Consider the following 20629-nt stretch of genomic DNA (forward strand, 5'->3'; position numbering starts at 1 on the left):
ATTGGCTGCTCCCGGTTCTTCCTGCTGCGGGGCTCTGGGCCGCTGGCGGTCACTTCGAGCACAGAGCGGGCTGAGTGTCATAACCGGCCTCATCCCTGGACCCCTGCGCTGGGCGGACCCGGGGTGGCACAGGTGTAGCCGGAAGCCGCGGGCACCGGGCTTCGAAGGACTGGTGGGCTCCGTTGGCTGGGAGTTAGCTCGCGGAGCGCGGAACTCTGGTCCCCTCTACGGTGAGCCACTTTGCACCGCCGCGGCCCGGGGGTGAAGGAAGTCCTGGCGGAGCCTGGCTTCCTGGCGGCCGCCTGGGCACCATCCTGATGCTCGCTGCCTGCAGCGGGCCCCGCTCCAGCCCCGGGACCTAGGCAGCTGCGCGCGGCCGCCGCCGGCGCCTCCCCCATGCTGCTCGGAGCGTCCTGGCTGTGCGCGTCCAAGGCGGCCGCCGCTGCTGCGCAGAGCGAGGGCGACGAAGACAAGCCGGGAGAGCGGTGGCGGCGGCGGGAGGCGGCCTCGGCCGCGGCGTCTGGCGAGGACATGGACGAGTCGTCGCTGCTGGACCTGCTGGAGTGCTCCGTGTGCCTGGAGCGCCTGGACACCACGGCCAAAGTGCTGCCGTGTCAGCATACCTTCTGTCGCCGCTGCCTGGAGAGCATCGTGTGCTCGCGCCACGAGCTGCGCTGCCCTGAGTGCCGCATCCTGGTGGGCTGCGGCGTGGACGAACTGCCCGCCAACATCCTGCTGGTGCGCCTGCTGGACGGCATCCGCCAGCGGCCCCGCGGTGGCACCAGCCCTGGCGGCAGCCCACCCGCACGCTCTGGCCCAGGATCGGGGGCGTCCTCTGAGGTCGCGGGTGGCGGGGGCAGCGCGGCGGGCAGCGCCCCGAGCTCCCCAGGCTTCCCCTTGGCCACGGGTAGCGCCACCGCAAGCCTGCGCGAGCTGGCGACCAGCAGGAGTGCGCCCCTGGCAAAGGTGGGTATCCTTCGTGGCGCCAAAGTGTGTGTGTGTGTGTGGGGGGACGCGTGGGTGTGGGGGGCAATGATGAGGGGCAAGAGAGACCAGAGGTGACTCCACAGTGGCGTTCGCCTTGTTCTTTTTCTAACTTGCTTCACCCTAGGGATTCAGTAAGTGTAATCCTTCAAGTCCCACTTGCCAACTTTTGGAGACCCCCATAGCGCGCGCCCTCTCCTCTGAACCTCTTGTCGGCATCTGCCTTCTATGCATCCTCTCCCTCGAAATCCCTTTTCATACCTCCTGCACTTGCTCTGTGGCGGCATGTGGTCCCAGGGAACCTTGACACCTGTTCATCTGTGTGGCAACACCCTGTCCTCCCAGGAGGTGGGCACATCTTCCTGTCCCTGGCTCACCTCCAGTATCTTCTGCTGACTGGAGCTGTGTGCTCCCACCTTTTTAACTTTGCTGGGTCCTCCCACCTCCCCAGAAACAGCCTTCTTTCCCTGGACCTCCAGATTATCCCTCTGCACACCTCAGCTTGCCTGGGTAAAGTTAGTGCTTAATGTTTCCCAGGTTCTGGTCCCTGGGAAGATTGAGCTTCCTCCCTGCGTGTCTGGCAAGGGAGGATTGGGCGGAGGGAAGTGTGTGACCGGGGTGGGAAGAAGGCAAATTACAAACTCTTTTAACAGGCAGGAAGAAGTTAACCTGGAGACAGGACGAATGTTTGGTCCAGCCCTTCTTGGACTGGGTTTGTCAGGAATTCCTGGTGGTTCTTTCCTGGGATCTTAGGCAGGGTTGCAGTCCCACGTGGGTCTTTATTTGAGGTGTGTGTGTGTGTGTGTGTGTGTGCAACTACATTGTACAGCACCCACTCCTTCTGTTTTAGTGAAAGACCTTATCTTTAGGGTTTTAATGAATTGGTTTCCAAAGCTACTTAGTACGTGTAATTTCACACCTTCTGCCACCTTGTGAACTGTTATGGGGGAGGATAGCCCATGGGATACTGGTTTAAGTGAGAAACAAGATACTCATGTGTTATATGTTTTTTAAATAGAAAAAAGCCCAGTTAAAGGTAAAAAAATTACATTGCTAATCTTTTGCAATTATCATGCCTTTTTGAGAATACCACTGTATTCCTGTACTTTTGACCATTTAAGGAGCTGGTGGTGCATAAACCACTTAAATAATCTTTTCAATACCGAGATGCTGGAAAAATTCTACCATCTGAATTATTCAGTACTGCAGCATTTCAGAGGTTAGGAACTTAAACCCTTGGATGTTGAGCTTTATAGTTAAATGTCATACTTTGCCAAACTAGGTTTTTTTCCTATGGATCAGGAAGAATGGGGAGTCAGGAATAGTCAAGGCATATTCATATTTGGGATCACTGCTGAAGGGGAATTAAGAAATTTTTCTTTGGATTTGAGTGTGATTAAATCCACTCACAAGCGGTACAGATTTTCAAACTTTTCCTCCCTGTTCTTGCTGTTTTGATCTATTGTGTTATAATAAAGGGCAGAGAAGTAATACGGTTTTTGGAATGGTGTTTCTGGTAAAACACTGGAACATTTTGATGACCACGTGTTTACAGATGTCCTCCCAGTTCGTCTTATGGGAATTGCGTTTGATCAGGTTAGGAGGTTACCTCAGGTCTTGGAACTCTGTGGTGGCATTCGTAGTATTTTAAAAAAATGTGTCAGTGGGGTTGAACTTATAACTTTTAGTAAGGCTACTTAATAATAGGAAATTAAATTTTTTTGAGTAAATTTTGGGACTATTGATTGACTTTCTCTATAGGCACCTGTAGCTATCAGATTGTTTATGGTTTTCTGAGCTTTAGGGAACTTTTGAACACATTTTCTTTCTTTCTGTTTGTGTGTTAACTAAGCGTGAGCTTTAATCCTTTCTTTTTCACAGACCCACCTCATAAGGACTAAGTTTGGGGTCTAGGAAGAGTCTGAATTAAATCCAATCTTATATTTGATCATCTTCAGAGAGGAAAAAGTAGTGGAGGCAGGGATTTTAATACCATCTGGCTTTTTATCCACGGAGTTTTGATGGTCAGTGGGAGTCTTCTTCCACAACCAGAAGTACTGCATGGAGCCATGCACATTAAGCCTATAAATTTGGCAAGCTGACTTCAGCTGAAAATTACTTTCAAGTAGGCTTGTGGTACTTTACTGTCCACTGGAATTGCTTTGACCCCTCATAGCAAAGCTAAATGCTGGGTGTTGCTACATGTTGTTTAATAGACAGGCACTCATTCAGCAAATACCATATATGCCTTAGTAGCAGGTGACTGTAAATATAAGACAGTCCCCAATTTTACCAATGAAAAGCTCCTTCAATTTTCTTTTGGGTCAACTGGGATATATAAACTTTTTGGGTATGTAGATAAACAAATATCTGCTTAGATTGTTTATCAATATAATTATAAGTAGACATTGGGACTACATCACGTATAAAATGTATTAAATCCTTTTGAGTTCATGAAACAATTTTTTGTTCCATACTCTTCACTGGCATCTTTTCCACCAGGGTTTGGGTTCTCACAGAGTCACTTGGAATCCTCTAACCTGGTTGCAGAGCCTCTCAGCTCTGCTTTCACCTGAGCCACTTGAGATGAGGCATAAGTTACAAGTACCCACTGCCTGAGGTTAGGACTGTTGGTCTCTTCATTTGCCTCCTGGCAAATACTTGTCATTATGTGTTGCTTCTTAAAGTGATCTTTAAAAAGTCCTGTCATAACAGCACTGTCCAAGCATTGCCGTTGCTAAGTGTGCCAAGTTTCTCAGCTGACCTTGTTTGGTTTTTGTTTTCAGTTTTACAAGGTGACCCCTTAAACACCCCTAACTAGCACTGATGGAGATGTTTCAGGCAGCATGTCTTTCTGAAAGGGTTTTGCAGTTCCAAATCGAGTAATTCAAAGACTACTTCTTTTTCTTTGAGAGGTAGAGGAGCAAAGATTTTTGTTAAAGCGAAAGTACAGCTCTCTTATGAGATGGGGTACCCGAAACTGGGATGCCCCCAAAGACTACTTCCTCATAAGGACTCTAATATAAGAAAATTCCAATTCTTTTCTGTTTTTTGGTTTTGATTTTTTTGAAAATCCCTTGCCTTATAGTTGGGCATACACAGAATTGACTATGTACGTACCTTATACCAGGCACCATTCTAGGTGAACCGGACGGGCACGGGCTGTCTTTATGCTGCTGACATTCGGGCTTGGAAGCCATTCTGCTCTCTGCTCTTCGGAGGTTCCTGTGGGCGGTGGGTTGGTGTCAATCCAGGACTTGATGAAGGTTAGGAGGAAGGACATTTTCACAGATGAAAGAACTAAGAAAGCTTGGGTAATAATTTTGATGGTATAAAACAGGCATTAGAGCCTAATTAGTCTAGATTAAGTATCTAGAAGTACTTTAGGATATGTTTAAATTTGAAATGTCTTCTGTTATCTCTCAGTCAATGTGACTGGGACCCAGTAAGGGGAAAGGTCAAATAAATTGGAAAATCTTACAAATGATACCTAGTAAATATTCTGTTTTATAAGCACACATGTATGTATTCATTCATATTTGTATTCATCCATTCACTATTTTCTGGATGCAGCGCTAAGGACTTTTCTTTGACTTCCAAATTGCTGTTCTAGCTTAAACCACAACATAGTTTTTGATTTTTTTTATTTGTTTCTTTCAAGGGGAGTGAGAACTAAGAGAATTTCAAAAAATTCTGAGTGGAGCACCTTCTAGATTTTAAATAATTGTCCCTCAATGTTTTATGTTTTTTTTCTCGCCTCATTTCACAGTTTGAAAACTGTCTTGTCTTTGGTGAGTTTTTCCTAAGCAGTCAGTGTGGTTTTCCACGGAGTGACCTTTTTTTGCACTCAAACCTTTTCAATTTGCATGGTATTTAATTCAGGTTTGTATTTGCTGTTACAAGTACACTTGCATAAACATGGTTGGGAATCAAGACCGTGGATTCCTGGTAAGCACAGACCTCCCCAGGTAGGAGTGGCAGCCTGGCCCACAGTCTGCCAGGCTGCAGCCTTCTGTGGGGATGGACGTCTTATGGAGGAAGTGGAGTGTGGGCTAGTCCAGCTGGCAGCTAGCTGGGGGCCAGTGTAGAGAGTGTCTATGGTATTTGGAAGCCTATCAGCGTGTTCTTTAGTTGTCGACAGTTGAACAGCTTATGCTTGAGATTTTCTGTTTTAATGATCACTGAGTGCCTACCGTGTGCTCGGCACGTTGACATATATTGCCTTATAAAAAAGTCACCATAATCCTGAGAAGTGGGTGACTTAATTCCTACTTTGAGACCTTCAGAGATTGGACAAAGTGGCAAAGTCAGAGAACCAGGAAGGGATTGGGTCAGGAGCTGTTCTCAGGCTCCATTCCCCTGCTCTGCTCAGCTGTGTCTGGTGTGTTGTTGTTGTCATTTGGTCCTGGATGTAATGAGGACTCCAGAGTAAAAGGCCCAGTGCCTGGAAGCCTTCACAAAAAGCTGGACAGCTCACAGGACAGCAGAAAACTGGTTGACTTGTGGTCACCGTGCTGATGAGGGGCAGACAACTGCCTATGGAGACATGACAAATGAGTCACAGTGAAGTCCTTTTTAGACCTGTTTTCTAAAGAACCCCCACCTCCGAACCCCTCCCCCACCTATGGAAACAGCACCGCTGAGACTTACAGCAGTGTTGTGTTTCAGTTTGTGGCAGTCAGTGAGTAATCTAAAGTTACTATTCACTGAATGCCTGCTGTGTCCCCGGTGTTCATGGGGTGCCTACTGTGTGCCAGGGGTTGAGTTAGGGGATTTAAGTGTATCTCATCCATTCCTTACTACAGCTCAGCCAGGTAGCTGGTTACATGGTGGGGGTCAAGGGGCAGCTGAGGCCCCAAGGTTTTCTTGCTCAAGAGCACACAATTAATAGGGGTACATTTGAAAGGTAAACTTTGGACTGACTGGCTAACTGGCTTCGTGGTTAGAGGAGTCCTGTTACTCTATGACAAACCCAGTTACTTAGAGACCAACGTCCCAAACTGAAGCGGCATCAACCCCTTGGCTATAGTCTGCCCCACGGCTGCAGATGCCCTTCCGATTTGAGGCTACTATCTTGTAAACCCAAGCTGTGATCCCAGGGCGCTGTGGTTTTGAGGAAAGAGCATCACATCAGTTATGGCTTTAAGGGCAAGTCCTAGGCAGCCCTATGCAGATGACATGAGCAGTCCATAGAGTCCAAGTGGGCTGGGATGGCTCTCAAGGTGGCACCATTCTGTCCTCAGGAATGGATACTCGTCCATCTCTCCTTCTGTTCTGCCACTATGTAGGTCTCACCCATAGCCCACCCACTGGGTTTCTAGGTAAGTACAGGCGTCATATCCTCATGATAACATTCACAAGCAGAGAAAGGCGTCTTTCTTTCTCGTGTTCCCTCTCCACGTTGGTGAGCAAACTGTGACATGGCCACCCTCACACACTTCCCTTCACATCTCAGGGGTAGGTGTTGTCTCCCAGGCTGGTGCTGGGACCGGCTGCAGCTCGGCCCAGGGTTTGGCACAAACGATTGGCTTCTCTTCCTGGGGCTGTGGCCCACTGCCTCCCCTGTATATGCCGCTGCAGACAGGGTAGGTCCCTGGGCTTCCTGGAGTCCTGGGAGGAAGGAGGGCAAGGGGTGGGTGGCCGAGCGTGGCACGGGGGTTGGGAGTCCCAGCACAGGTAGTTTTAACCCTGAGTTTCTCACTTCCTCACCAGGTGCCCCTGGGCAAATGGTTTAGCTTTTCTGAGCCTTCTTATCAGTGTTAGGAATCCTAGCTGCTTCATTGGATAATTGAGGTAGCGTATGTGCAGTGCTTAGCACATGTAATCCGCTGTTGTTTCAGTGCCTATTACTAACACAAAAATCTCGAAATCTCATATCACCAATGAGGCACACTTCACAGGGCTCACCTTCTGCTAGTGGATTCATTTATATGGTATCCTAAATTAAGGGTGTTTGTGCATATGTGTATGGCTGTGTGTGTGTGTATGTGTGTTTATTTGTGTGTGTGTACGGCTATGTGTATGTATGTGTGTATGTGGCTGTGTGTGTGTGTGTGTGTGTGTGTACATGTGTGGATATGTGTGTGGGTGTGTGTGTAATCTGATACCATGGTTTGTTTTTAGATTCACAGTCGGTCTGTGTTATGACTGGGTTATTGAACATTATTGGGCATCGAAGCCAAGTGCTTGAACCTGTGTGTTTCATCTTTTAAATTGCTTCCAAGTTTTATCTTTGTTATCTGATCCTTACAAGCTTCGTTAAAGTGAAGAAAGTTCAAACTATAACCCATTTTTAAAAAGGCGGCCGGGGAGAACAGTCGTGCTCAGTTGCTGATGCAGCTGGTTGGAGGCGCTCCTGAGAGCCGAGCACAGCTTCCTGCTCTGTAGGACGCAGTAGCTCGTCTGCAACTGCCTAGATCAGGCCGCTGTGTGGTTGAGCCAAGCAGAATTATGTCCAATTGTCCATTCATTCCGGCTTTTGAGAGCCCACTTGCTTGCTGGAGCATGATGAAATTGGGTCTCAATTATGCAGTTGTTTCAAGTGTGTATTTCAGTTAAATCTGTATTTAGTCTCAAGTTTTCACAGTTAACACCCTTTTTTTCCAGGTACATTTTTGAAATAAAACATCAGAAGGGATTTAGTTAAGGGGAAATGCTCTTTATTATATCCCTTGAAGAGGCCAAGGTCACTTTTTATCAGCTTTGCCTAGCTTGGAAGATCTTCAGATTAGATGAATTAAGAATGCATGCTTGACGTGTATTCTGCTGGAATTCCAATTAACCTTAAAAGATGAGGGTGTGAAACTGAAGGTGTTGGCAGTGGTGCACGGTTTAAAAATTGTGCTAGCACGCACTGTAATGTGGGGCTCCCCTTTTCCACTGAGTGAAGTTAACGTAAATCAGCATATAAAGTAGTAGCACAATTTGAATTTTATTCACAGATTGCTGCCTTCTTCTTTAAATTTGACTTTGGACCTTGATTGCTTCTGGATATTTAGAGATGTTGTGGTCTTTTGGAAGACCTGGAAGAGCCTCTGAGAGGAGTGGCTTGGTCAGTTGTTTCTCTTGTTTGCCACGTGTGTGTATGTTTTTGACTGATAACGATGGTTATCTGCAAACATGAAGATATTATATTTGCATTTCTGCTTAATGGAATGTGTGTGTAATGCTCACGTGAATTTGTATGAGTTTAAATGACTTAGGATTCAAGTCAGTAGAAGTGGTGAGAGACTAAAAACATGCTGGCACCAGGAGTGGATGTCACGTTCTGCAGCTGAGAGCTCTGAGAACAGGACAGCGAGTTCTGCACAGCACTCAAACGGAGGGAGGCACCCAGGAACCGCACGAGTCCCAGTGATGCTGTCACACAGTAGTTCAAGAAATAGGAGAGTGACGCATTCCTCTCTTCTGCTTCACTGAACACATATTTGAGTACCTACTGTGTACCCGGCACTGCCGTGAGTACTTGAGATAAAAATAATAGTGGTCTTTAGAAAGTGGCTCAGCAATTGCTTGCCACCTCCCAGCAAATGGAGCACCAAGCTCATTTTTAACACAGCGTTGAGGTCCTGGTAATAACAGCCACTGTGCATTCTTTGACAGTTAAACTCCCAAGCCTTCATTTCTCCTACACACAAAATGGAAGCACCGTCACTTTATTCCTGTTTTAGAAATTTCTATATAAGAAATAAATGTTGACTGTTTATGAATAAACCTTTGGATTCCTTAACTCTTTTTTTTTTTTTTTGGATTCCTTAACTCTTGATAATCATACTCCAAACCCGACATAACTTAAAAATGACACCTCCCCAAACCTGGCTCATAGTAACGATATCCAGATGTGTTTGTGCAAGATGAGGCATGCAGCGTGTCACCAGTGGTGCGGGTACACAGCCTGTACGAATTTAACATCCCCTAAAACTTGACTGATGTGACTCGCATTTATCTACCAAGTTCATGATGCCTGTGGGTTAGTTTTGTCACTGGCAGTGATTGTCTGGACTAAGTGTGGATGTACGCGTGGGCCAAATGAAAGATAGATGCTCCTCAGGAAAGAACAGCTCTCATTTTGCTGAGTGGTGGCACTCTTGTGCCTTCTGTGGCTCAGTTTGGGTGGTATGATTCTTGTGGATTTGGGAATTCATCTGGTGTCTCTGTCGGACAAACGAGGGTGTGGCATATGTTCTGTGATCACAGTTTTCCTGGAGTGAAGTTGTAACCCCAACATCTCAAAGGAGGTGACAGATCTTGGATTCTGAGGGGGACTTGCACCCCTGTGTCAGACGTCACGGTAGAGAACCCACCCGGCAGATATCAGCAATGGATTACAGTTCTTTAACTTTCCAGTCAGCCCTTCACTGAAGACAGTGCACCCTTCCCTGGTGTGTGACGCCCGGAGCTGTGTGCACGAGGACCCAGCCGACAGAGCAGCACCCTGGGTGTTTGTATGTGCTTTGCATTCACAGGCCTGTGGAGGCTGTTTGTCTCAAATACAGCTGCTCTAAAGAAACGGAGTGCCTTATTGACCAGAGATAGTGACTCATAAAATGTTGAAACGGTGCCCACCTGACTCAGATGACAGGCTGGGCTGGAGAGTACAGGCCAGCAGAAGGCCTCCCATTGAAAGCTGGGCCTCCTCCCTCCCGCCCGCCCGCCCTGCCACCGCCTCGCCAGGGCAGGCATGGCGTCCTCTCTGAGGGCACGTGCTCCTCTGGCCCAGCGTCAGCTGCTGACCCCCTGTTGTTTGCCCCTCGTGAACCATAATTCTGTTTAAGATCCCTTGACATACTGATGTGCTTCTGTTTTCACCAAACTTCAGCAATGTCTTGCATTTTTTAATTTAGGTATTATAAGAAGTAGAATTTTCTTTTTTCCCTCCTTCAGCATATGTATTCCACAAGGGGTTAATGGCAGTCTGTGAAGTGTGGTTGATAATAATTCCAGCATTTCCTCTGTGTCTCCAAACTAATCAGTGCATTAGCTTTAATCAGCCAGCACCTACAGTCTAGGGCACCAGTTTTCTACTTAATGCCTTATTTGCCACAAACAACCTCATGGGCTTAGAAACTCTTCTGTAACCCCAGGCGGTCCATCTGGGGTTGTTCATCTGTCCATCTGAACAACCCCTAAAATACCCTGACAGCCAGGCCCTCTGACCACAAATGCCATTCCACCAGGACACCTGCGGAGTTGGGTGGCTTCTGGGTTGGTGTGGGCAGCTTGCATTGTCCATATCGAAGGGATCAGTCTATACCGGTTGGTGACCCAGGTCCATTGACTTGATCCAGGTGAAAAGACGCCAGTCGACAACCCAAGCCACCTAAACTCCCATCCTTGCACAACCTCTTCTTTTGTCTCCTGTGGATTTTCTGATTCCATTTTTATTTCCTCAAGCTGTTGTCAGTGTTCTTTCTCCACTGTTCCCTTCTGTGGGCTGTGTGTTTCCCTGACAATTACTGCTTTGTTGGCCCTTCAAAGTTTGGATCATCTGGCTTCCAGGAGGCGACAGTTAGTCATCTCGCTTCGGTTCTTCTTCCTCTGGCTTTCTTAGTGATCAACAGTGTTCTCCCCACCACACTGAGAGTGACTCACAGAAAAGGTCTGAGTGCTCTGTAGCCTTCTAGCATTTGCACGCCTTCCTAAGTGCCCAGGGTTGGAGCTGATGCCCGGGGCAGCAGAGATCACCAGTCTCCTGCCTGACAGGTTTTCTACAGGTGCAGACAGAAATCTGTTGTGAAATTTGGGTGCGAGTCCCAGGAAGGGGGCCAGCACTTAGGGATGATAGTGAATCCTGAGAGAAGAGTGAATCTTCTAAGTCAGCGTTTCCTCAGAGGAAGCAAACTGTCCATTTCCTAGGCTCAGGGGAACAGGACTCCTTAGGCCTCCCTGGGAGGTCAGTCGCGGAGAGAGAAGGAGGGTTCAGAGTAGCCGTCGGGTCTGTGAGGAGCACGTTCAGGCCAGTTAATTCAGCTCAGCAAGGCCCGGATCTCATCTTCTTCCATGCCTGCCACGTGACTATGTGACTGCCCCTGGGATCTCCAGGTATGCTCATACTGAGGCCAGACAGGTCTATGTAGGGATAATGCCCCCCCGGACGAGGACGTGCTCTTTCTGATTGCCCCGCCCTCATATGGTGTTCTCATTGGCAGTGGTTTTCATCTTTGGGTGAACAGACACGTCTGGTGTCCACAGTGGGGGATGTTCCTGGCCGTGGCCCTTGGGGGGCACACGGCAAGGTCATGCCACCCCAAGAGGTGGCTGCATGTAGCTGGCTGGCTGCTTTCTTCTTCAAGACTCCTGGGTTAGCACAGACCTCTCCCGCTCTCACCAGAAGTCACAGAGGAACTTCCTCTGCCTTCTCACCTCCACCTCTTGGGCCCTGCCAGGTCTTTCTTGAGTTCTGTGAGTCTCCTGGGGTGTCTCAAGTGAGTTCCCAAAGGGCATCTCTGATCCCTTGATCCAGTCTCCAGCCAGTTCTCCCCACCCCCCCACCCAACAGCTGCTCTCCTGGGAAAGATACTGCCTGCTGGAGGCTATTTCCGAGCCTGGCGGGGCCCCTTGTGTTCCAAGCACCCCTGGGTGGACTCTGGAGCCTTCTGCCTGGGTAACCTGTGCAGTCCCATTTCTTTGCCAGCTGCCGTCTTCCCACCCATACCCTTTTTGGTGGTCTTATAGTTTCTTCTTAAAAATTCATATGAATATTATTCTAGAATATGATTCCTCTGATTTTCATAGAAAATCAAGTTGATTTCCCAAACTTGGAACCAAATGTGTTTCCCATGACTTCCCACAACCCTGTTCCCCCTGTCCCAGTTCCCCTCAAGGGTTCCCCAGCTTGTCGCGTATTGCTGTGGGGGGCTGAGCACCACGGAACAGAGAGGGGTGTGCTGGATTACACAAGCAAGAGAGGGCTGCTGCACAAGCAAGGACGGCGTCTCTGAAGATGAGCTGGCAGCGTCTCCCATAAGCCAACAGTGATGTTCACTGAAGGAAGGACTTCGACGTGGCTTGTCCATGAACTTGTCCCTTTCTCAGAAGCCTCACTTCCTCCTCTGGATGAAGAACTGCCTTTGCCCTAGTTACGCCACATGCATCTTCCTTGTGGAGTGTGGTCAGGGTTAGGCTGAAGTTTATTTTCTGATAGTTGGTTTTCAACTGGCCTTCTCTGCAGAGTAACCGGGGATTGTTGTTGAGTGAAGGAAGCGCTGTGGACTTGTCAATACACCTGGGGAAAGGCGGCCGTCATCCGTGGATGCTTCCATTCTTTAAATATAGGTGGGAAAAATTCTGTCAGGTTGAGTGCTTTTCAAGGATGTCAGTGTTCAAGGGGACAGTTGTCATGCTGATAGGCACAGTGAAACCATGTCATGGTGGGGTGTTGAGGACTCAGAAGTGGTGGGTAGAGTGTGACCTGGCACAAAAGGAAAAGAATGGGAGAGTGCCAGTGGGGTGCTCATGTGCCTGGTAGGGGCGTGGGGAACGCAAGTGTGGGAGCACACCACCAGATGTGCCAGGCGGTTCCTGGTGGTATGCTTTATGCTAATGTTTGTGTTTATTTTAATGGTCCCTTCTACTTATATCAAGTGGTACATTTAAACAAAATATGGCAGTCACATGAAGTTTTATTTGGAAACAAATTTAAATAAAAAGTGAGTCAATTTAAAGAAACTCATAAGTAAATACCGGGGGTGCCAAGAAAAAGTATACAAGTAGACTGGTCAGCGTTGCTCAAGCAGTAGTTCACCGTAATCAGAAGTGTCTGGACGCTGATGGTAACCACTTTGAGCACCTCTTGTAATTGCAGAAGTCAAACGTGACTTGTATTCATCTTTTGTTATGGGTATATATTGAGTATTATAATTTTAATAGTTTTTTTCCTTTCTTAAAATATGTATACATTTTTTTTGGCACCCTCTGTATTATGAAGATGAGACACAGATGATTGCAGTTTGAATAAGAACTGCCTGATGTCATAGAATAAGCAGACTTTGTTTTCCTCAGGCACCTCGACGGTTGCCTTTTAACCTCTTGTTTCCTCTGTGTCTAAGATGCAGGGCCTGAGCCGGGTGTGCTGAGGCATTATGGGACGGACAGTGGTGGAGGGGGTGAATGGGAGAAATGGGCAGCATTTTATGCTTAGAAGCCAACTTTCGGAAACATTAATTTTTTGATCTTTCAAACCAAATAGCAAGTGTGAGAAGCTTAGCCTTTGGGATTTGTTTTGGCCTGAAAATATAAATGGGGCAAGAAGGGTGACATGTGTCTTCTGAGTTCTTCCACTCGCTGAGCTCGGGGGTCTGTGCTGGGCCATCCTCATGCCCATCTGCAGCTCGTGGTTCCACCGGGCACGGAGTCGTCATCACACCCACCTGAACCAGTCAAGCACCAGGCTAGTACCTGAACTTGGCAAAGCGTGACCTCAAGAGAACAGTGATGCAAAGGTTTAGAACAAAGAGATGGGAAATGGTAAAAGAAATGGTCAAAGTTGGCCCTCCCACAACTCTTTGTCCTTAGTGCTTGAATGCTCTGGGGTAGAGGTGAGACAGGGGAGCTCTGGGGGTGGCCAGGGTCCAGTGCTCCTCTCAGGGCAGTGGCTCCATGCTCTGGTTTCCAGTCTGAGAAACCCACAGTGGGCTCCGGGTCCCAGCAGGGCTGTCTGGGTAAGCTGATAACAGAACACTGAGCTATAAGGGCCTGACCTAGAATTGTCATCTTTTGGGGCTTGGGGAAAATATTTGATTTTCCCTCATCAGTTATGTTTGTGTCACCAAGTTTTATCATTACCGTCTCTTGAAAAGGACAGTTAATTCCTTCTGTTCTACTTTTGAGACAGCGCAAGCCCAGCCCCTGCTGCATCGGGCTGGGTCCCTCCTGGCTGCATTCCCTGCTGGGCTGTCTGTACCCATGGCCTGGGCGATCATCCTAAAACACTGTTTGGTTGTCACAGCTCCCCTCAATTCTCCCTTTGGGCCAGGTTTTAGGTCCCACGTTCTTGTTCCCACCTGACTCACAGCTGCATGGCCCCATAAGCTATGTCTCCTCTTTCATTCATGCAGAGTGAGTTCATGCCTGTCATTTGCTCTTTGCTTATGTAAGGCCCATCACCTTCTTTACCACTGATCAAATGTGTGTCCATCTCCAGGCGAGAAGGGATTGGCACAAAATATTCAATGTGGTGAAAAGCAAGGATATACAACCAAGGGTACTCTACCCAGTAAAGCTATCAGTTACAATCAAAGGTCAGATAAAAAGCTTCTCAGACAAGGAAAAGCCAAAGGAGTTTATTACCACCAAACCAGTATTACAACGAATGTTAAAGGGGCTTCTGTAAGATGGGAAAAAAAGATCAAATTATGAATAATAAAATGGCAATAGTTACATATCTATCAGCAATTACTTTCAATGTGAATGGATTAAATGCTCAAATCAAAAGACACAGGAGGGCCAAATGGATAGGAAAACAAAACCCTTAAAAAGGATGCCTACAAGAGACTCACTTCAGATTGAAAGACACACACAGATAGGAAGTAAAGGGATGGAGAAAGTTATTTCATGAAAATGGAAACGAAAAAAACAAAAAAAAAGCTGATGTAGCAATACTCATACCAGATAAAATAGACTGTAAAACAAAGGCTATATAACAAGAGATAAAGAAGGACCCAGTAATTCCACTTCAGGGTATTTATCTGAAGAAACCCAAAACGCTACTTGGAGGGGACATGTGCATCCATATGTTCATTGCAACATTGTTTACAATGGCCAAGGTGTGGAGGCAGCCTGGGTGTCTGTCAATGGATGAATGAATAAAGAAGAGGTGGTACATATATGCAGTGGAATATTGCTTGGCCATGGAAGGGAATGGGTTCTTGCCATCTGCAGCGGCATGGATGGACCTGGAAGGTGTTGTGGACCTGAGTGGAGTATGTCAGAGAAAGATAGTGGCAATGTGATTTCACTCATATGTGAAATCTAAAGAACAAAATAAACAAAACAGAAACAAACTCATAGATACAGAAAACATTTTGATGGTTGCCACATTGAAGTGGGATTTGGGGATGAGGGTGAAAAGGGGGGAAGGGATTACAAGTTCAAATTGGTTGGTAGAAAATACTTATTGGGATGTAGGGTATAGCATAAGGAATTCAGTAAATAATTTTGTAATAACTATGTATACACTAGTCAGGGGGATCACTTCTTAAATTACATAAGTGTCTAACCACTCTTCTGTACACCAGAAATTAATATAAAATAATATTGAATATCAACTGTAATTGAAAAAAGTAAAAAAGGTATGTCCGTCCCTGAAGGGCAGATGCCTCCTTCCTCTGTTCTTGGGATGCTGTGGGGAAGCTGTGATGACACGGTCTGTGTCGTGCTTCCTTACACACCCTTACCCCACCAGGCTGTCCCCGGGGCTGTCCTGGACTTAGTCCTCTTTGTCTCCTGGCACTGACCATGCACTGCTGAATGACCCTTTGCACCACTCTAAGCCATGCTTTTCTATATTCTTATGTCTAGAGCGCTTCTCTAGAATTTACTCCCTGATTGTTTTCTGGGTCTTGGGTTTTTTCACCCATGCAGGTCTAGAAGTTTATTAGGGTCAGGGCCACACCCTTCACTGAGTCTGTACTTCCTGTGTAGGAGCAGGGCTCCTGTGCCGCATGGTATTGGGTAGTTGGTTTGGTATGCTGGGGAGTGCGGTGGTGAATGGTGATGCTGCCACAGGTGGAAAAAGCAGGAAGCAACAGATGAGCCGTGGAGGGCTGCAGTGGCCATGGGCAGGCTGGAGCCCTGCAGCCCGAATGCCTGGGTCCACTTCCCTCTCTTTACACATGCTAGCCCTGTGCCTGCTCGCCAGCCATTGGGCACATGATGTGACCCCTATGCTGCAGTGTTCTCATCGGTAAGGTGGGGACCAAGAAGAGCATCCAGCACCTCTAAGGACTGCAAACTGAACACGTTTATACCCAAAAGGTGCTGAGACAAGTACTGGCTGAATAATGAGCATTTAATCAATGTGGGCTGTCATTACTATTACTCTTCTTGAGCTTTAATCTTTCGTAACAATAAGTGTTAGAATGGATGACCCCCAACAAAGTCAGGCTGGGGCCCCAGAGGAGGACATGGGAGCATGGATGGGGGGACCCTGCAGAATTGACATCTGAGTATCTTGTTTTGCAATTCTTCCTTCTCAAAATTTCAGATCGTCCTTTTGTCTAGTTCTGTTATCAGCCACCGGTGCCAGACGTTTTAGGGTGTTCAAGGTAAAGTAATGTTCTTGTTCGGTTCCACCTCGCCCATTTCTTCCACCGCCACCCACTTGCTCCCACAGACCCCAGCTCTGGGAAGGGGGACCGTACAAGGCCACGATCACCCAGAGGACGTGGCTGGCTGCGGGGCGAGAAGTGTGGGCTCTGTGCTCAGCCCTGGGCCGGCCAGGCATGTCTCCACAGGAGCTTCTTTGTGGCCTTTTGAGGGTCACGTGACATTGGCTTATAGCCTTTCTGGTACAGTGGAAGGCCCAGTGCCTCCCTCGCAGACTCGCAGGAGCTCTTGGGCAGCTGTACATTCTCTCAAGCCTCCTATGGCTCAGGTTCTCTGATGCCATAGATTTGTTTCACTTCCTGCAATCCTGCTGGATGCTCTCCAGAGGATCTCCCAAAAGGCATTGACTCAAAGCTTTACTGAGGGCGATGGGCCCTAGAGACGCTTCCTGCAACCTCACAGCCAGCCCTTACAGTCCTTTGATACACCACCCTTTCAATCAGTGTCTCCCGGTACCTCTGCCACGAGGTCCCTGGTCCAGAGAACCTTCTGCGCTGGCTGCTCCTCCCTTGCCCTCTCCCTCCCTTCCCCGCTCCCTGTTCTCAACTGATCCAGCAATCAACTCTTTGTTTTCTTCTCTCCTGGAGTCATCGCTGGAGCTTCATCTTACAACCCAGTGGCCTCTCAGGCTTTCTCCTCAGCACAGGCTCTCGCCTCCCTCACAGCTGTTCAGACAAGTTCTTTCCCGCTCTGTGTCTCTTTCTTTTTCCCCTCTTGGTGATTCTGGAGTGAGTCAGAGAATGTTTTCTCTTTGTGCATAAGAGAGGTGTTGGCTGGTACCCTTGTGAAGATGTCTGGAAGAAATGGCCAAATGCCTGTTTCTTGGGATTACAACCATAAATTGCTACTGAGTGGTTTGTTAGAGGGCAATAAATATGGAGTGAGGGTGCCACCCTCTATCAGAGAGCGTATCAGGGAACCTGGAACGCTTTTATGGACAATATTGGATTTGTGCATTGACAAGTAGCTTTACTGTCACTAGGGCCAAATGAAGGCAGTCGTTGAATAGTAAGTTCAGTGTGCTGCTTGCACAGTAAAGAAACACTACATCTGTGTGTATTTATTATTTTCCATCTGCTGCTTGGTCAACAGATCTGATAAGAAGCTAACACTTGAATGAATTATCCTGCAGCACTAAATGGAACTCTAAACATAGTCCTATAAATGGTCCAAAAAAGATGCCTCGTCAATTATTCAAGAGGGACATACCAAGGTCGCATAGCTCATCATTGATTCCCAGTTCTTTCAAAGATGATCTATTTGTTAATTGTCTGTCAGATGACCTTTCTAATTATATTTTTCTGCTGCTAGGTCTTAGGGCACTTGGTTTAGTAATATGAGTGTCTCTTGTCAATATGTAGAAGTTATTTGTCTCTTGTTTAGGTAAAATGTCCTGAATTTGAGCCTGACCTGTTCATTTTTCACTCAATTACTAATATACTTCAATACATGTAAATCCATTTATATGTGTACATATATATTAACATAGGAAATATACATATACATTTATAATTTTTACAAATCTTGCATTTACAATTATTTGATCCACAATCCATCCTTTTGAATGGAAGCTGGTTTCTGCGGATCTTTAGGTTTGCTTGAGATCATTTGACCCCTCAGAATATATCGTATAAAAGTCAATTTGGGGAATGTAATCAATAATGTTGTAAAGATTTTGTAGGGTATCTGATGGACACTTGTCCCATTAGGGAGACCACCTCAGGGATGATGTAGATGCCTGACCACTGCACTGTACACCTGAAGCTGAAGCTGAACAATAATGAACGTCAACTATAAATATATATATGTATACACACATATATGGTTACAAGAAGCGGAGTACAGCATTAGGAATAGAGACAGTGGAAATGTAATGGCTGTTTACGATGTCAGAGGGGTAGTTGATGGGGGTAGGGGGGTTGTCACTGTGTGAGGGATATAAATGATAAATCTCTATTACATTGTTTTGTGCACCTGAAACTAATAATAATAATAAAAGAATATATCGTATAATAAAAAGGGTTGTCTAGGTGGATTGTTATGTGGTGACTGTGGAGTCGGGTTGAGAAAAGGGCCCCTCCATGCTGTGTGGTCTGTCCGGTCCTGCCCAGGTCCTTTTGTGTGTCTTCTCTCGGCCTCCTGCCATGTGTTGTCCTGAGAATGGAATCCCGGCTCCGTCACCTGCTTGCTGTGGGACTTGGGCAAATTACTTACCTTCCAGAGTATCCATCTCCGTGTCTGGTCCTAACACCTGTGTAGAACATGTGATGGGATGGACAATGACCTGTGCACTGCACCCGGGGTGAGGTGAGAGTGCCATCAGTACGAGGGCCACTAAGCCAGAAGTCACTTGTAATAGCGTGGGTTCCTTAAGAGATAGCTTGTCTTTTTGGACACATTGGTAAGATGCTGTGGCTCAAACTGTGTACAAATTTCTGCACGTGCAGGCTGCTACTTTGGAGACATGAAAGAAGGGCTGAGTAATTAGCTCTGGGGAATAGATTGCTGACTGAGGCCATTTTGATGAGTAATAGACCCCATTAGATCTCAGTAAAATACTTGATGATGTATAATTAAAGATGGCATTAGTCAGGCAGAAACCACAGCATTTAAAAATGTGAAAGGGATGATTTCTAATGCTGAAACGTACATTCATGGCGTAAGTAGCAGGACATAATGTGGGTGTATTTGAATCATGAAGTTACTGAGTTGGTTATAGACAGGCTGCTTGTTTGGCAGGACAGCTGGGGTCCTTTTCAGTCTCAAATATGTGTAGTGACAGAGACCACGGTGCTTTTAAAAAAGTATTTTCGGTGAATTAATAGCTTGTGGAACAGTTCTGGTTGGTGATTTTTACCAAAACAAGAAGTCCTGATTTTTGTTCTTCGAGTAGGTGGAGGCCAGGTTAGCTGTGGCTCTGTCTGCAGAGTTCTCCTGTTGGCACTTTCTGGCTTTCAGACCCGAAGTCCGTGCTTCCTCTTTTCCTTCTCTGTTTTATTCGTTTGTTGTTTCCTTCATCCAGAAGTTTTGCTGGAGCACCTTGTGCAGGCCAGGCACCGTTCTGGGCTCTGGGGAGAGCACGGAGAGCCCAGCCAAGCTTTCCCCATTGAGCTCACACCCCGGTGAACAGAAAACATGGGCACTTGTGACCTGGGAGCGAGCCCTTGGCCGTCGTCCACAGTGGGCACCCAGCTGACTTCATTTAAAACTTCTCTAGTTAGACGTTGAGCGTGTCCTCTGTCCCTGCCAGCACTGGCGTTCCAGCAGATGCTTTGGCTCCGAGCTGAGATGTCTCTGGCTTGGCCTGAGCTCCTTCACTCCGTTTAATCAAGAGTCAAGTGTCTGGCAGACAACTTCGGTTATTAATAACTCTGCTATTAATATTAATATTGACAGTCATTTGCACTTCTAAACCTCTTTTGATCTCAAAGGTTACCGCAGCATTTCATAAAGCACAGATGAATGGTTTCAAAGGAAGGTGCAGGGCTGTCTCCTGCAGAGGATGACCAGTGTGCCCGGTGCAGAGGAGAAGGCTCGGAGTGCATTTGGTCAACGGAGCGAGTGCTCATGAGCTGACCTGTGCCAGTCTGTCTGTCTCTGTCCCAGGTGTGCTCCTGGACCTGCGTTCCTGTCACCAACCTGCGTTCCTGCAGCTTGGTGGGAGGAGGGCAGCACATCACATCACAGGTGTCCATGCGGCATCTGTGTGTGCTGGGCACAGGTCTCTGTGCTGGTGACATCACAGAGAGCAAGATGAAGTCTCTGACCTCCTGGGATTTACATTAGTTGGTGTGATGGGAATGCTGTCAAAAGACTGTGAATAGAATGCCAGGTGAAAAATTTCAGATACAATGGAGATGTTTGGTAATGCATGTATTTTTATACTCTAATTGGACTTAGTAGTTATTTTTAAAAAATCAGTGAATTCTCTTCACAGTCGATAGGTGATATTTTTATCCCATTACTAGACTGAAATCATGCTTTAAAATATTGCAGCTGTGTTTCTGTATTAACACAGAGGTTCCAGACATGGGCTGCATGTGAAATCCCCTAGAGAACTTTCCCAAACACTGCAGTGTGGTCCCAGCCCCGAGGTCCTGAGGTGACGGGTCTGGGGACAGCCTGGCATGGGTGTGTCAAACGTCCCCAGAGGATGCCACTGCCGGGGTTGAGCAGTGCTGATCTAAACCACAGGGGGCCTGGAAAAGTTGGTGGAATAGAGGAAACGTCCTAGAAGCCCACTTTCAACTTTCAGAGAAGTGTAAAGGGTTGTGAGAGGAAAGGCCTGGAGAATCCTGCCACTTCTGGGCCAGGAAAGATG

The 20629-nt window shown here is 47.1% G+C and overlaps 1 protein-coding gene across 2 annotated transcripts in view; it reads left to right on the forward strand.

Moving 5' to 3' along the window:
* The first annotated feature begins 367 nt into the window (after nucleotides 1–367).
* Nucleotides 368–20629, forward strand: part of SH3RF3 (SH3 domain containing ring finger 3) — a 361536-nt gene continuing 341274 nt past the window's right edge. For both annotated transcript variants that reach the window (XM_033125360.1, XM_033125361.1), the window contains exon 1: nucleotides 368–966. In XM_033125360.1, the coding sequence (XP_032981251.1) occupies nucleotides 397–966 (570 nt within the window). In that variant the 5' untranslated portion in view covers nucleotides 368–396. The remainder of the gene's footprint in view (nucleotides 967–20629) is intronic.

This window comes from Rhinolophus ferrumequinum, chromosome 13 (assembly GCF_004115265.2).
Source record: "Rhinolophus ferrumequinum isolate MPI-CBG mRhiFer1 chromosome 13, mRhiFer1_v1.p, whole genome shotgun sequence".
Lineage (NCBI taxonomy): Eukaryota > Metazoa > Chordata > Mammalia > Chiroptera > Rhinolophidae > Rhinolophus > Rhinolophus ferrumequinum.